Source organism: Carcharhinus amblyrhynchos, chromosome 19 (genome assembly GCF_965287045.1).
Source record: "Carcharhinus amblyrhynchos chromosome 19, sCarAmb.v2.hapA, whole genome shotgun sequence".
In the NCBI taxonomy this organism is placed as follows: domain Eukaryota; kingdom Metazoa; phylum Chordata; class Chondrichthyes; order Carcharhiniformes; family Carcharhinidae; genus Carcharhinus; species Carcharhinus amblyrhynchos.
Window position 1 is genome coordinate 1,716,813 of NC_137342.1, and position 17,099 is coordinate 1,733,911.

The 17,099-nt window shown below is 50.9% G+C and overlaps 1 protein-coding gene across 1 annotated transcript in view; it reads right to left on the reverse strand.

The window, feature by feature from the left end:
* Window positions 1-17,099, reverse strand: part of LOC145355578 (dynein axonemal heavy chain 3-like) — a 507,454-nt gene that overhangs the window by 89,564 nt on the left and 400,791 nt on the right. The window contains 1 exon segment of the mRNA XM_080207828.1: window positions 6,325-6,458. Within this exon segment, the coding sequence (XP_080063954.1) occupies window positions 6,325-6,458 (134 nt within the window).

Genomic DNA, 17,099 nt, shown 5'->3' on the forward strand with positions numbered 1-17,099 from the left:
ACAATTTTTCCATTGTAGCCTTTAGTTTAACCCAGATACAGTTCTCCCTGCGCCTGTCCTCAGTAAGAAGTCTCACAACACCAGGTTAAAGTCCGACAGGTTTATTTGGTTGTAAACGCCACTAGCTTTCTGAGCGCTGCTCCTTCATCAGGTGAGTGGGAGTTCTGATCAGAAACAGGGCATATAAAGACACAGACAGTTTACAGAATACTGATTAGAATGCAAGTCTTTACAGCTAATCAAGTCTTAAAGGTGCAGACAATGTGAATGGAGATAGCATTAAGCATAGGTTAAAGAGGTGTGTATTGTCTCCAGACAGGACAGTAAGTGAGATGTTGCAAGTTCAGGCAAGTCATGGGGGTTACAGATAGTGTGACATGAAACCATTGCAGGTTGGGGTGGGATAGTAAATGTCCCGTGTCTGTGCTCAGTCCCAGAGTTAGGGTGAGATATTAAGTGTAAAGCCTCAGTGGTACAGGGCCCATGCTCACTACAACAGCCCCTATGTGGATGAACTCTCCAGACTGTGGAGACCAGAGGCTCACTCTGCACTCCAGTTATCATTCACCCGACGCAGGGAGTATGACAGAACCTTCCTCCTGTCGACAAAGCTGTGAGGAGACCTGAGTGGGCCAGGCCACCTGGCTGTCGCCATTATCCTTCCTGGGATAGGAGCACTCAATGTGGACAAGGGCCATACCATTTCTCAAAATGACTGATCCAGGCCACCCTGGCGTGTAGTCCAGGTGGGTGGAGAAGAGTTACCATCAGAGGAGAACCACACTCTGAGGTGTCTTGGTGAAATGGCAGAGTGTTTGCCCCAGTGTTGAATTGAGTGAAGAGGCACCCAGAAGGCCCAAGAGTTAACTCTACAGCCTGAATCAAGCCACCAATCCCAAACAGGCCCCACTTGACCAACATCAGGGGGTCTGCTCCCCGCACAGCGCAGTGACAGCTTGCAGGGACGGGAAAGGCCCAACACTGCTGAGGGCAACAGAGGCCATTGCCCTTCCTATGGAATGGCGTTCACCTATCTTGAGGGCAGTATGTTGGGACAGTGGGTTAGCACTGCTGTCTCAGTGCCAGGGACCCAGGTTCGATTCCCGGGGGGCATGGTGACACAGTGGGTTCGCACTGCTGTCTCACAGTGCCAGGGACCCGGGTTCGATTCCTGGGGACACGGTGACACAGTGGGTTAGCACTGCTGTCTCACAGCGCCAGGGACCCGGGTTCGATTCCCAGGGGACACGGTGACACAGTGGGTTAGCACTGCTGTCTCACAGCGCCAGGGACCCGGGTTCGATTCCCAGGGGACACGGTGACACAGTGGGTTAGCACTGCTGTCTCAGTGCCAGGGACCCGGGTTCGATTCCCGGCAGCACGGTGACACAGTGGGTTAACACTGCTGTCTCACAGCGCCAGGGACCCGGGTTCGATTCCCAGGGGACACGGTGACACAGTGGGTTAGCACTGCTGTCTCACAGCGCCAGGGACCCGGGTTCGATTCCCAGGGGACACGGTGACACAGTGGGTTAGCACTGCTGTCTCACAGCGCCAGGGACCCGGGTTCGATTCCCCGGGGGGGGCACGGTGACACAGTGGGTTAGCACTGCTGTCTCACAGCGCCAGGGACCCGGGTTCGATTCCCAGGGGACACGGTGACACAGTGGGTTAACACTGCTGTCTCAGTGCCAGGGACCCGGGTTCGATTCCCGGCAGCACGGTGACACAGTGGGTTAACACTGCTGTCTCACAGCGCCAGGGACCCGGGTTCGATTCCCAGGGGACACGGTGACACAGTGGGTTAACACTGCTGTCTCAGTGCCAGGGACCCGGGTTCGATTCCCGGCAGCACGGTGACACAGTGGGTTAGCACTGCTGTCTCACAGCACCAGGGACCCGGGTTCGATTCCCAGGGGACACGGTGACACAGTGGGTTAACACTGCTGTCTCACAGCGCCAGGGACCCGGGTGCGGATGGTGATTTGTCTCCCTGGGGCTGGGATCCGGGATGTCTCTGGGTGTGTCCCAGACATCCTGAAGGAGGAGGGTGATGAACCAGAGGATGTAGTACATATAGGTACTACTGACATAAGCAAGAAGAGGGAGGCAGTCGTGAAAAGGGACTATAGAGAACTGGGTAGGCAGCTGAGGAAGAGAAAAGCGAAGGTAGTAATCTCAGGATTGCTGCCTGTGCCACGGGAGAATGAGGGAAGAAATGGAATGAGGTGGAGGGTGAATGCGTGGCTGAGGGACTGGTGTAGAGGGCAGGGATTTTGGTTCCTAGATCACTGGGACCTCTTTAGGGGCAGGTGTGACCTGTACAGTAGATGGGTGGCACTTAAATCCCAGGGGGACTAATATCTTGGCGGGAAGACTGGCTAAGGCTACTGGGGGGACTTTAAACTAGAAAGGATGGGGGGAGGGAATTGTGATGGGGAGACTGGGACGGAGGGGGTTAGCTCCCAGGTAGGGAAGGACCGCAGGCAGTATGGGAGGGAGGTTAGACAGGTGGTGGAGAAGGGAAATGCCCAGACTGAGGGGCTGAAGTGTATATATTTTAACGCCAGGAGTATAGTGAATAAGGTAGATGAGCTTAGGGCGTGGGTTGCTGCTTGGGAATGTGATGTGGTGGCCATTACGGAGACTTGGATGTCTCAGGGACAGGACTGGGTACTTCAGGTCCAGGATTCAGATGCTTCAGGAAGGACAGGGAGGGAGGCAGAAGAGGTGGTGGAGTGGCACTGTTGATCAGGGACAGTGTCATGGCTGCAGAGAAGGAGGATGCCGTGGAGGGACTATCTACAGAGTCTCTGTGGATGGAAGTTAGGAACAGCAAAGGGTCGATAACTTTGCTGGGTGTTTTCTATAGGCCACCCAATAGTGACAGGGAAGTTGAGGTGCAAATAGGGAAACAGATTCTAGAGAGATATAGTAATAACAGAGTTGTCGTGATGGGAGACTTCAATTTCCCAAACATCGACTGGAATATCCCTAGGGTAAGGGGTTTGGATGGGGAGGAGTTTGTTAGGTGTGTTCAGGAAGGTTTCCTGACACAGTATGTGGATAAGCCTACGAGGGGAGAGGCTGTACTTGACCTGGTACTGGCGAATGAACCAGGGCAGGTGATGGATCTCTCGGTAGGGGAGCATCTTGGGAATGTTGACCATAATTCTATCTCCTTCACAATTGCATTGGAACGAGATAGGATCAGGCAGGGTAGGAAGGTGTTTGTCTGGAGTAAGGGGAAATACGAAGAAGTCAGGAAGTTACTTGGACAAATAAACTGGAAGGAGGCGTTCTTAGGGAAAAGTACCGAAGGAAGGTGGCGGATATTCAAGGAATGTTTGTCTGGAGCTCTGCATGACAACGTTCCGATGAGACAAGGGGGTTTTGGTAGGTCGCGGGAACCGTGGTGCACGAAGGCTGTGGTGAACCTAGTCAGGAGGAAAAGGAAGGTGCACAAAAGGTTCAGGGAACTAGGAGAGGTTAAGGATCTTGAGGAGTATAAGGACTGTAGAAAGGAGCTTAAAAGGGAAATTAGGAGAGCCAGAAGGGGTCATGAGAAGGCCTTGGTGGGTAAGATTAAGGAAAATCCCAAGGCCTTCTATAAATATGTGAAAAGTAAAAGGATGAGAAGAGAAGCGATAGGACCTATAAAAGGTGAAGGGGGAAAGGTCTGTGTGGAACCAGAAGAAATGGCAGAGGTGCTCAATGAGTACTTTGCCTCAGTTTCCACGGTGGAAACTGACCTGGGAGATTTTGCCACGGATTTGCAGCAGGTGGAGTATGTGGATATTAAGGAGGAGGATGTGTTAGAACTTTTGAATTCTATCAAGATAGATAAGTCGCCGGGACCAGATGGGATGTACCCCAGGATACTGTGGGAGGCGAGGCAAGTGATTGCAGAGCCCCTGGCGATGATCTTTGAGTCGTCAATGGAGACGGGAGAGGTTCCGGAAGATTGGAGGATTGCGGATGTAGTTCCTATTTTCAAGAAAGGGAACAGAGATAGCCCGGGAAATTACCGACCGGTGAGTCTGACCTCAGTGGTCGGTAAGCTGATGGAGAGGCTTCTGAGGGACAAGATTTACAAGCATTTGGAGAGGTTTGACATGATCAGAAATAGTCAACATGGTTTTGTCAAGGGCAGGTCGTGCCTTACGACCCTAGTTGAGTTCTTCGAAAATGTGACTCAACACATTGACGAAGGAAGTGCAGTGGACGTGGTGTACATGGACTTCAGCAAGGCGTTTGATAAGGTCCCCCATGCAAGACTTCTTGAGAAGGTGAGAGGGCATGGGATCCAAGGGCCTTTGGCCTTGTGGATCCAGAACTGGCTTGCCTGCAGAAGGCAGAGAGTGGTTGTGGATGGGTCTTTTTTGGCATGGAGGTCAGTCACCAGTGGAGTGCCTCAAGGATCTGTTCTAGGACCCTTGCTGTTTGTCATTTTCATAAATGACCTGGATGAGGAAGTGGAGGGATGGGTAAGTAAGTTCGCTGATGACACGAAGGTCGGTGGTGTTGTGGATGGTCTGGAAGGATGTCAAAAGTTGCAGCAGGACATAAATAGAATGCAGGGCTGGGCGGAGAAGTGGCAGATGGACTTCAACACAGATAAATGTGTAGTCGTCCATTTTGGCAGAACCAGTGGGATGAACACTAGTACACTATCAAGGGCAGGAGTCTTAGCAGTGTTGAAGAGCAGAAGGATCTTGGGGTCCGGGTCCACAGGACTCTTAAATCGGCCTCGCAGGTGGAGGATGTGGTCAAAAAGGCGTATGGTGTACTGGCCTTCATTAATCGAGGGATTGAGTTTAGGAATCGGGAGGTAATGCTGCAACTATATAAGACCCTTGTCAGGCCTCATTTGGAGTACTGTGCGCAGTTCTGGTCGCCTCACTATAGGAAGGACGTAAAAGCTATTGAAAGGGTACAGAGGAGATTTACAAGGATGTTGCCTGGATTGGGAGGCATGCCTTATGAAGTTAGGTTGAGGGAGCTGGGACTCTTCTCCCTGGAGAGACGAAGGTTGAAAGGTGACCTGATAGAGGTTTATAAAATGTTGAGAGGAATAGATAGGGTGGATTCTCAGAGGCTATTTCCCCGGGTTGAAATGGTCGCTACGAGAGGACACAGGTTTAAGGTGCTGGGGAGCAGGTACAGAGGAGATGTTAGGGGTAAGTTTTTCACTCAGAAGGTGGTGAGTGAATGGAATCGGCTGCCGTCGGTGGTGGTGGAGGTGAACTCGCTGGGGTCTTTTAAAAGACTTCTGGATGAGTATATGGGATTTAATGGGATTGGGGGTTATAGATAGGTCTATGGATTGGTAGGTGTTGATGTGATCGGTGCAACTCGTGGGCCGAAGGGCCTGTTTGTGCTGTAGTGTTCTATGTTCTATGATTCCCGGGGGCACGGTGACACAGTGGGTTAACACTGCTGCCTCACAGCGCCGGGGACCCAGGTTCTATTCCCGGGGGGGCACGGTGACACAGTGGGTTAACACTTCTGCTCACAGCGCCAGGGACCCGGGTTCGATTCCCGGGGGGGCACGGTGACACAGTGGGTTAGCACTGCTGCCTCACAGCGCCAGGGACCCGGGTTCGATTCCCAGGGGGGGCACGGTGACACAGTGACACAGTGGGTTAGCACTGCTGCCTCACAGCGCCAGGGACCCGGGTTCGATTCCTGTTAGAATGTAAGCAGTGACAACTTTATGCCTGATGTAATGTGACCAATGGGAACACGCTGTAAGAGTCAGCTGACCCAGGGAACCAATGACAGAATGAGTAGTGAGCTGACCAGCTGACTCACTATAAATAAGAACCTGTTGGAAATTGTGGAGAGCTTGGATTGGCCCAGGGTGAGGCCCCTCATTTGGAGCAATGAAGTTTCCTCATTAAACCCTTTCTTTGATTTATAAATTGGAGTAAGTTTTGTGATATGTTTATTGTCAGCATTTGAAGAATTCCTTCTGAAGAAACAATTCTAGTCTTGGGTCACTATCTGTATGGAGTTTGAAAGTTCTCCCCGTGTCTGCGTGGGTTTCTTCTGGGTGATTTCCTCGCTGTCCTCCAGGGTTAGATGGATTGGTCAGGATAAATTGCCCATTGGTGTCCCAAGATCTGTAGATTAAGGGAATTAGCAAAGTAAATATGTGGGGTTACAGGGATGGGGGCTGGGTCAGCTGTCAGTGTAGGCTCGATGGGCAGAGTGGCCTTCTTTTCTACTGTAGGGATTCTGTGATTCTATGAAGCTGTGCTCTGAGGGAATGGTTATTAGCAGTAATCTAAACTGATTACAATCAAAGAATTCTGTTCAAACCTTTCAGAGAGTGCGACCACACTCTGGTGGAAATGTTGACACATTAACACAGCTTCGTTTCGGATTTCCTGCGACATTTCAACATCATCCAGAAAATGATTCGCCACTTTCTCCAAGGCATCTTCAGGCCAAGCCTAAAACATCAAAATCAGGCGACGTTAGAATACAAACATAGCAGAATTCCTTAACACAGTGTGAGATACTGAGAGAGGTAGAAAAATCAACAGCGAATCTGTACTAAGAACATAAGAAATAGGAGCAGGAGTCGGCCATCTAGCCCTTCGAACCTGCCCCGCCATTCAATAAGATCATGGCTGATCTGTCGTGTCTCAGTTCCACATTCCCGCCCTCTCCCCATAACCCTTAATCCCCTCTCTTATCAAAAACCCATCAACCCGCGTCTTAAAAATATTTAGCAAGGCAGCCTCCACCACTTCAACGGGCAGGGAATTCCAGAGATTCACCACCCTTTGAGTGAAGAAGTTCCTCCCCAACTCCGTTCTAAACCGCCCCCCCTTTATCTTGAGGCTGTGCCCCCTAGTCCTACTGCCCTTTCTGAGCGGGAAGAGTCTCTCCACCTCTATCCTATCCATCCCATTCATCATCTTATATGTCTCAATGAGATCTCCCCTCATTCTCCTAAACTCTAACAAGTACAAGCCTAGTTTATTCAGCCTCTCCTCATAGCTCAACCCCCTCAACTCCAGTATCAGCCTAGTAAACCTCCTCTGCACTCCCTCCAAGGCCAAAATATCCTTGCGTAAGTGCGGCGACCAAAACTGCACACAGTACTCCAGCTGCGGCCTCACCAATGCCCTATACAGCTACAGCAAGACCTCCCTACTTTTATATTCAATCCCCCTCGCTATGAAGGCCACTGTTGATGAATGTTAAATACATCAGGTAATTGAAGGTGAGAAGGTGAATTGGTGTGGGGGATTGATTAGTTAATGATATTTAATCGTGTGGCCGATTGGATAAGTAACTGGCTGTCACATAGAAGACAGAGGGTGGTGGTGGAGGGAACATTTTCAGACTGGAGGCCAGTTACCAGCAGTGTACCACAGGGATCAGTGCTGGGTCCTCTGCTATTTGTGATTTTTATCAATGACTTGGAAGAAGGGGCTGAAGGGTGGGTGGGTAAATTTACTGATGACACCAAGATTGGTGGAGTAGTGGATGAGGTGGAGGGCTCTTGCAGGCTGCAAAGAGACATTGATAGGATGCAGAGCTGGGCTGAAAAGTGGTCGATGGAGTTTAGCCCTGATAAGTGCGGGGTGATTAATTTTGTTAGGACAAACTTGAATGCAGATTACAGGGTCAACGGCAGGGTTCTGAGGAATGTGGAGGAACAGAGAGATCTTGGGGTTCATATCCACAGATCTCTGAAGGTTGCCACTCAAGTGGATAGAGTCGTGAAGAAGGCTTATAGTGTGTTAGTGTTTATTAACAGGGGGTTTGAGTTTAAGAGCCGTGGGGTTATGCTGCAACTATACCGGACATTGGTGAGACCACATTTGGAATATTGTGTTCAGTTCTGGTCACCTCACTATAAGGAGGATGTGGAAGCATTGGAGAGAGTGCAGAGGAGATTTACCGGGATGCTGCCTGGTTTGGATGGTAGATCTTATGAGGAAAGGTTGAGGGAGCTGGAGCTTTTCTCTTTAGAACGGAGGCGGATGAGAGGATAATTAATAGAGGTTTATAAGATGATGAGAGGGATAGAGTGAATGTTCAGAGACTATTTCCTCCAGTGGGTGTAGCTGTTACTAGGGGGCATAGACTTTAAAGTCTATGGTGGGAGATATAGGAGGGATGTCCGAGGTAGATTCTTTACTCAGAGAGTGGTTGGGGTGTGGAATGCACTGCCTGCTGTGATAGTGGAGTCGGACACTTTAGTAACTTTGAAGTGGTTATTGGATAGGCACATGGAGCACTCCAGAATGATAGGGAGTGGGATAGCTTGATCTTGATTTTGGACAAAGCTCAGCACAACACTGAGGGCCGAAGGGCCTGTACTGTACTGTACTATGTTTCTATATATAAAGAGGAGTCAACCAGCACTGAGAGAGATTGTGTTAGAGTGGGGAATTAGTGCTAATTTTGCAGAACATGTGAATACTGTGTGTGGGGGGGTTTATTCACAACACCAGGTTATAGTCCAGCCGATTTATTTGATAGTAATCCCACAAGCTTTCGGAAACAGTGTTCCTTCGTCAGGTGTGTGCAAGGTTCTGATCGCAAACAGAGCATATAAAGCACAGACAGTTTACAGATTACTGATTAGAATGCAAATCTTCACAACTAACCTGCTGTTCAAGTCTTAAAGGTACAGACAATGTGAGTGGAGACAGCATTAAGCACAGGTTAAAGAGATGTGTATTGTCTCCAGACAGTACAGTAAGTGAGGTTTTGCAAACCCAGGCAAGTCACGGGGGTTACAGATAGTGTGACATGAACCCAAGATCCCTGTTGAGACCGTCCTCATGTGTGCGGAACTTGGCTATCAGTCTCTGTTCAGCGACTCTGCGCTGTCGTGTGTGGTGAAGGCCGCCTTGGAGAATGCTTACCCGAAGGTCAGAGGCCGAATGCCCGTGACCACTCAGAGATCTGGACTGTACACAGACCCTGGGGAGGGGCCATTAATGCTGCCTGAGGCACACTCAACAATACTCACCCTCCCTCATCCCAACAGGACCGACATGTCCGTACCCTGGTACTGGCTCTGGGGAGCTCCATGGCGGAGTGCCCGGCGTCCAGGACCGGGGGGCGGGGGGGAGGGGGGGAAACAAGGCTCCAGGATTTCTTCCTGCAATGAACTCGACAACGTGGTGGGAAAAGTCCCCGGCGAACGGCAAACTGCAAACCTGCAAACTGCAAACTGCAAACCGGCACGCTGCAAACTGCAAACCTGCACGCTGCAAACTGCAAACTGCAAACCTGCACGCTGCAAACTGCAAACCTGCACGCTGCAAACTGCAAACTGCAAACCTGCACGCTGCAAACTGCAAACCTGCACGCTGCAAACTGCAAACTGCAAACCGGCACGCTGCAAACTGCAAACTGCAAACCGGCACGCTGCAAACTGCAAACCTGCACGCTGCAAACTGCAAACTGCAAACCGGCACGCTGCAAACTGCAAACCTGCACGCTGCAAACTGCAAACTGCAAACCTGCACGCTGGAAACTGCAAACTGCAAACCTGCACGGTGCAAACTGCAAACCTGCACGCTGGAAACTGCAAACCTGCACGCTGGAAACTGCAAACCTGCACGCTGCAAACTGCAAACTGCAAACCTGCATGCTGCAAACTGCAAACCTGCACGCTGCAAACCTGCATGCTGCAAACTGCAAACCTGCACGCTGCAAACTGCAAACCTGCACGCTGCAAACTGCAAACCTGCACGCTGGAAACTGCAAACTGCAAACCTGCACGCTGCAAACTGCAAACCTGCACGCTGGAAACTGCAAACCTGCACGCTGGAAACTGCAAACTGCAAACCTGCACGCTGGAAACTGCAAACCTGCACGCTGGAAACTGCAAACCTGCACGCTGGAAACTGCAAACCTGCACGCTGCAAACTGCAAACTGCAAACCTGCACGCTGCAAACTGCAAACCTGCACGCTGCAAACTGCAAACCTGCACGCTGCAAACTGCAAACCTGCACGCTGCAAACTGCAAACCTGCATGCTGCAAACTGCAAACCTGCACGCTGCAAACTGCAAACCTGCACGCTGCAAACTGCAAACCTGCACGCTGGAAACTGCAAACTGCAAACCTGCACGCTGCAAACTGCAAACCTGCACGCTGGAAACTGCAAACCTGCACGCTGGAAACTGCAAACCTGCACGCTGCAAACTGCAAACCTGCACGCTGGAAACTGCAAACCTGCACGCTGCAAACTGCAAACTGCAAACCTGCACGCTGCAAACTGCAAACCTGCATGCTGCAAACTGCAAACCTGCACGCTGCAAACTGCAAACCTGCACGCTGCAAACTGCAAACCTGCACGCTGCAAACTGCAAACCTGCACGCTGCAAACTGCAAACCTGCACGCTGCAAACTGCAAACCTGCACGCTGCAAACTGCAAACCTGCACGCTGCAAACTGCAAACCTGCACGCTGCAAACTGCAAACTGCAAACCTGCACGCTGCAAACTGCAAACCTGCACGCTGCAAACTGCAAACCTGCACGCTGCAAACTGCAAACCTGCACGCTGCAAACTGCAAACCTGCACGCTGGAAACTGCAAACTGCAAACCTGCACGCTGCAAACTGCAAACCTGCACGCTGGAAACTGCAAACCTGCACGCTGGAAACTGCAAACTGCAAACCTGCACGCTGGAAACTGCAAACCTGCACGCTGGAAACTGCAAACCTGCACGCTGCAAACTGCAAACTGCAAACCTGCACGCTGCAAACTGCAAACCTGCATGCTGCAAACTGCAAACCTGCACGCTGCAAACTGCAAACCTGCACGCTGCAAACTGCAAACCTGCACGCTGCAAACTGCAAACCTGCACGCTGCAAACTGCAAACCTGCATGCTGCAAACTGCAAACCTGCACGCTGCAAACTGCAAACCTGCACGCTGCAAACTGCAAACCTGCACGCTGCAAACTGCAAACCTGCACGCTGGAAACTGCAAACTGCAAACCTGCACGCTGCAAACTGCAAACCTGCACGCTGCAAACTGCAAACTGCAAACCTGCACGCTGCAAACTGCAAACCTGCACGCTGGAAACTGCAAACCTGCACGCTGCAAACTGCAAACCTGCACGCAGCAAACTGCAAACCTGCACGCTGCAAACTGCAAACTGCAAACCTGCACGCTGCAAACTGCAAACCTGCACGCTGCAAACTGCAAACCTGCACGCTGGAAACTGCAAACTGCAAACCTGCACGCTGCAAACTGCAAACCTGCACGCCGCAAACTGCAAACCTGCACGCTGCAAACTGCAAACTGCAAACCTGCACGCTGCAAACTGCAAACCTGCATGCTGCAAACTGCAAACCTGCACGCTGCAAACTGCAAACCTGCACGCTGCAAACTGCAAACCTGCACGCTGCAAACTGCAAACCTGCACGCTGCAAACTGCAAACCTGCACGCTGCAAACTGCAAACCTGCACGCTGGAAACTGCAAACTGCAAACCTGCACGCTGCAAACTGCAAACCTGCACGCTGGAAACTGCAAACTGCAAAACTGCACGCTGGAAACTGCAAACCTGCACGCTAGAAACTGCAAACTGCAAAACTGCAAACCTGCAAGCTGTAAACTGCAAAACTGCAAACTGCAAACCTGCACGCTGCAAGCTGCAAACTGCAAACCTGCACGCTGCAAACTGCAAACTGCAAACCTGCACGCTGCAAACTGCAAACCTGCACGCTGCAAACTGCAAACTGCAAACCTGCACGCTGCAAACTGCAAACTGCAAAACTACAAACTGCAAACCTTCATACTGCAAACTGCAGAACTGCAAACCTGCAAGCTGCAAACTGCAAAACTGCAAACTGCAAAACTGCAAACCTGCACGCTGCAAACTGCAAACTGCAAAACTGCAAACCTGCACGCTGCAAGCTGCAAACTGCAAGCCGCAAACTGCAAACTGCAAGCTGCAAACTGTACACTGCAAACTGCGCGCTGCAAACTGCAAACTGCACGCTGGAATCTGCACACTGCAAACTGCGCGCTGCAAACTGCAAGCTGCAAAACTGCACGCTGCAAACTGCAAACTGCAAAACTACAAACTGCAAACCTGCATACTGCAAACTGCAAAACTGCAAACCTGCAAGCTGCAAACTGCAAACCTGCACGCTGCAAACTGCAAACTGTAAGCCGCAAACTGCAAACTGCAAGCTGCAAACTGTACACTGCAAACTGTGCGCTGCAAACTGCACGCTGGAATCTGCACACTACAAACTGCACGCTGCGAACTGCAAGCTGCAAACTGCAAAACTGCACGCTGGAAACTGTACACTTCAAACTGCACGCTGCAAACTGCAAAACTTCACGCTGCAAACAGTACACTGCAAACTGCATGCTGCAAACTGCAAAACTGCATGCTGCAAACTGCCCTCTGCAAACTGCAAACTACAAAACTGCACGCTGCAAACTGCCCTCTGCAAACTGCAAGCTGCAAACTGCGAGCTGCAGACTGCACCCTGCAAACTGCACGCTGCAAACTGCAAAACTGCACGCTGCAAACAGCAAAACCGCACGCTGCAAACTTAACACTGCAAACTGCACACTGCAAGCTGAAAACTGCAAGCTGCAAACTGCATACTGCAAACTGCACGCTGCAAACTGCAAACCTGCACACTGCAAACTGCAAAACTGCAAACCTGCAAGCTGCAAACTGCAAACCTGCACGCTGCAAACGGCAAGCTGCAAACTGCAAATTGCCAAACTGCAAAACTGCACGCTGCAAACTGCATGCTGCAAGTTGCAAACTGCACGCTGCAAACTGCAAAACTGCAAACCTGCACGCTGCAAACTGCAAATTGCAAAACTGCAAACCTGCACGCTGCAATCTGCAAACTGCAAAACGGCACACTGCAAACTGCAAATCGCAACGCTGCAAACTGAAAACTGCAAGATGCAAACCTGCACGCTGCAAACTGCAAACTGCAGACTGCAAACCTGCATGTTGCAACTGCAAACTGCAAAACTGCAAACATCAAACTGCAAAACCACAAACTGCAAAACCGCAAACTGCAAAACTGCAAACCTGCACGCTGCAAACTGCAAAACTGCAAACCTGCACGCTGCAAACTGCAAACCTGCACGCTGCAAACTGCAAAACTGCAAACCTGCACGCTGCAAACTGCATGCTGCAAGCTGCAAACTGCAAGCCGCAAACTGCAAACTGCAAGCTGCAAACTGTACACTGCAAACTGCGCGCTGCAAACTGCACGCTGCGAACTGCAAGCTGCAAACTGCAAAACTGCACGCTGGAAACGGCAAACTGCAAAACTGCACGCTGCAAACTGCCCTCTGCAAACTGCGAGCTGCAAACTACAAAACTGCAAACTGCAAATCTGCACACTGCAAACTGCCCTCTGCAAACTACAAGCTGCAAACTGCAAGCTGCAGACTGCACCCTGCAAACTGCACGCTGCAAACTGCAAAACTGCACGCTGCAAACTGCACACTGCAAGCTGAAAACTGCAAGCTGCAAACCTGCACACTGCAAACTGCAAAACTGCAAACCTGCAAGCTGCAAACTGCAAAACTGCAAACTGCAAATTGCCAAACTGCAAAACTGCACGCTGCAAACTGCACGCTGCAAACTGCAAAACTGCACGCTGCAAACTGCAAAACTGCAAAACAGCACACTGCGAACTGCAAATCGCAACGCTGCAACCTGCAAACTACAAGGTGCAAACCTGCACGCTGCAAACTGCAAACTGCAGACTGCAAAACAGCAAACTGCAAATCTGCAAACTGCAAACTTGCACGCTGCAAGCTGCAAAACTGCAAACCTGCACGCTGCAAACTGCAAAACTGCAAACTAGCACGCTGCAAACTGCAAACTGCAAACCTGCACGCTTCAAACTGAAAACTGCAAAACAGCACACCGCAAACTGCAAACCGGCACGCTGCAAACTGCAAACTGCAAAACTGCAAACCTGCAAGCTGCAAACTGCAAAACTGCAAACCTGCACGCTGCAAACTGCAAACTGCAAAACTGCAAACCTGCATGCTGCAAGCTTCAAACTGCAAAACTGTACTCTGCAAACTGCAAATTGCAAACTGCAAACCTGCACGATGCAAGCTGCAAACTGCAAACCTGCGTGCTGCAAACTGCAAACTGCAGACTGCAAACCTGCACGCTGCAAACTGCAAACCTGCACGCTGCAAACCTGCACACTGCAAACTGCAAAACTGCGCACTGCGCACTGCAAACTGGCACACTGCAAACTGCAAACCTGCACACTGCAAACTGCAAAACTGCAAACCTGCAAGCTGCAAACTGCAAAACTGCAAACTGCAAACCTGCACGCTGCAAACCTGCACGCTGCAAACTGCAAAACTGCGCACTGCAAACTGCAAACCTGCACGCTGCAAACTGCAAACCTGCACACTGCAAACTGCAAAACTGCAAACCTGCAAGCTGCAAACTGCAAAACTGCAAACCTGCACGCTGCAAACTGCAAACTGCAAAACTGCACGCTGCAAACTGCAAATTGCAAACTGCAAACCTGCGCGCTGCAAACTGCAAAACTGCACGCTGCAAACTGCAAACCTGCACGCTGCAAACTGCAAAACTGCGCACTGCAAACTGCAAACCTGCGCACTGCAAACTGCAAAACTGCAAACCTGCAAGCTGCAAACTGCAAAACTGCAAACCTGCACGCTGCAAACTGCAAAACTGCACGCTGCAAACTGCAAATTGCAAACTGCAAACCTGCGCGCTGCAAACTGCAAACCTGCACGCTGCAAACTGCAAAACTGCGCACTGCAAACTGCAAACCTGCACGCTGCAAACTGCAAACCTGCACACTGCAAACTGCAAAACTGCAAACCTGCAAGCTGCAAACTGCAAAACTGCAAACCTGCACGCTGCAAACTGCAAACTGCAAAACTGCACGCTGCAAACTGCAAACTGCAAACCTGCACGCTGCAAACTGCAAAACTGCACGCTGCAAACTGCAAACCTGCACGCTGCAAACTGCAAATTGCAAACCTGCATGCTGCAAACTACAAACTGCAAACCTGCACGCTACAAACTGCAAACCTGCGCACTGCAAACTGCAAAACTGCAAACCTGCAAGCTGCAAACTGCAAAACTGCAAACCTGCACGCTGCAAACTGCAAAACTGCACGCTGCAAACTGCAAATTGCAAACTGCAAACCTGCGCGCTGCAAACTGCAAACCTGCACGCTGCAAACTGCAAAACTGCGCACTGCAAACTGCAAACCTGCACGCTGCAAACTGCAAACCTGCACACTGCAAACTGCAAAACTGCAAACCTGCAAGCTGCAAACTGCAAAACTGCAAACCTGCACGCTGCAAACTGCAAACTGCAAAACTGCACGCTGCAAACTGCAAATTGCAAACTGCAAACCTGCACGCTGCAAACTGCAAAACTGCACGCTGCAAACTGCAAACCTGCACGCTGCAAACTGCAAATTGCAAACCTGCATGCTGCAAACTACAAACTGCAAACCTGCACGCTACAAACTGCAAAACTGCACACTGCAAACTGCAAACCGGCACGCTGCAAACTGCAATACTGCAAACTACAAGCCTGCACACTGCAAACTACAAAACTGCAAACCTGCACGCTGCAAACTGCAAAACTGCAAACCTGCACGATGCAAACTGCATGCTGCAAGCTGCAAACTGTAAGCCGCAAACTGCAAACTGTATGCTGCAAACTGTACACTGCAAACTGCACGCTGCAAACTGCAAAACCGCAAACTGCAAACTGCACACTGCCAACTGCAAACCGCACGCTGCAAACTGCAAACTGCAAGGTGCAAACTGTACACTGCAAACTGCAAGCTGCAAGCTGCAAATTGCAAAACTGCACGCTACAAACTGCAAACTGCAAAACTGCATGCTGCAAACTGTACAATGCAAACCACACACTGCAAACTGCAAGCTGCAAACTGCACACTGCAAACTGCAAACCTGCACACTGCAAACTGCAAAACTGCAAACCTGCAAGCTGCAAACTGCAAAACTGCAAACCTGCACGCTGCAAACTGCAATCTGCAAACTGCAAAACTGCAAACCTGCAAGCTGCAAACTGCAAAACTGCAAACTGCAAAACTGCACCCTGCAAACTGCAAGCTTCAAACTGCACGCTGCAAACTGCAAACTGCACGCTGCAAACTGTAAACTGCACGCTGCAAACTGCACGCTGCAAACTGCAAATTGCAAAACTGCACGCTGCAAACTGCAAAACTGCACGCTGCAAACTGCACACTGCAAACTGCAAACCTGCACACTGCAAACTGCAAAACTGCAAACTGCAAGCTGTAAAACTGCAAACTGCAAGCTGCAAACCTGCACACTGCAAACTGCAAAACTGCAAACTGCAAGCTGCAAAACTGCAAACTGCAAGCTGCAAACCTGCACGCTGCAAACTGCAAAACTGCACGCTGCAAACTGCAAACTGCACGCTGCAAACTGTACACTGCAAACTGCACGCTGCAAACTGCAAATTGCAAAACTGCACGCTGCAAACTGCAAAACTACATGCTGCAAACTGCAAACTGCAAAACTGCATGCTGCATGCTGCAAACTGCTCTCTGCAAGCTGCAAAACTGCAAACTGCACGCTGCAAACAGCAAAACTACACATTGCAAACTGTACACTGTAAACTGCAAGCTGCAAAACTGAACGCTGCAAACGGCAAACTGGCCTTCCCAACCAGGCTTCAGAATTTGTCTGACAATGAAGTTGAGAGGGTCAGGGAGCGGGGTCGTGTGGGGTAGGGTCAGGGAGTCAGGTTGAGGGGGACGGGGTCGGGGAGTCGGGTTGAGGGGGACGGGGTCAGGGACGGGGGTCGGAAGGGACGGGGTCAGGGAGGGGGCCAGGGAACAGGGTCGAGTGGGGTGGGGTCAGGGAGTGGGGTCAAGGGGATGGGGTCAGGGATTGGGGTTGAGGGGGATGAGGTCAGAGGGCGGGGCCGAGGGGAGGGGGTCAGGAAGTGGGGTCGGGAGTCAGGGAGCGGGGTTGGGGGTCGGGGGTCAGGGAGCGGGTTTGGAGGGAGCGGGGTCAAGAGGGACAAGGTCAGGGAGCTGGGTCGGGGGTGATGGG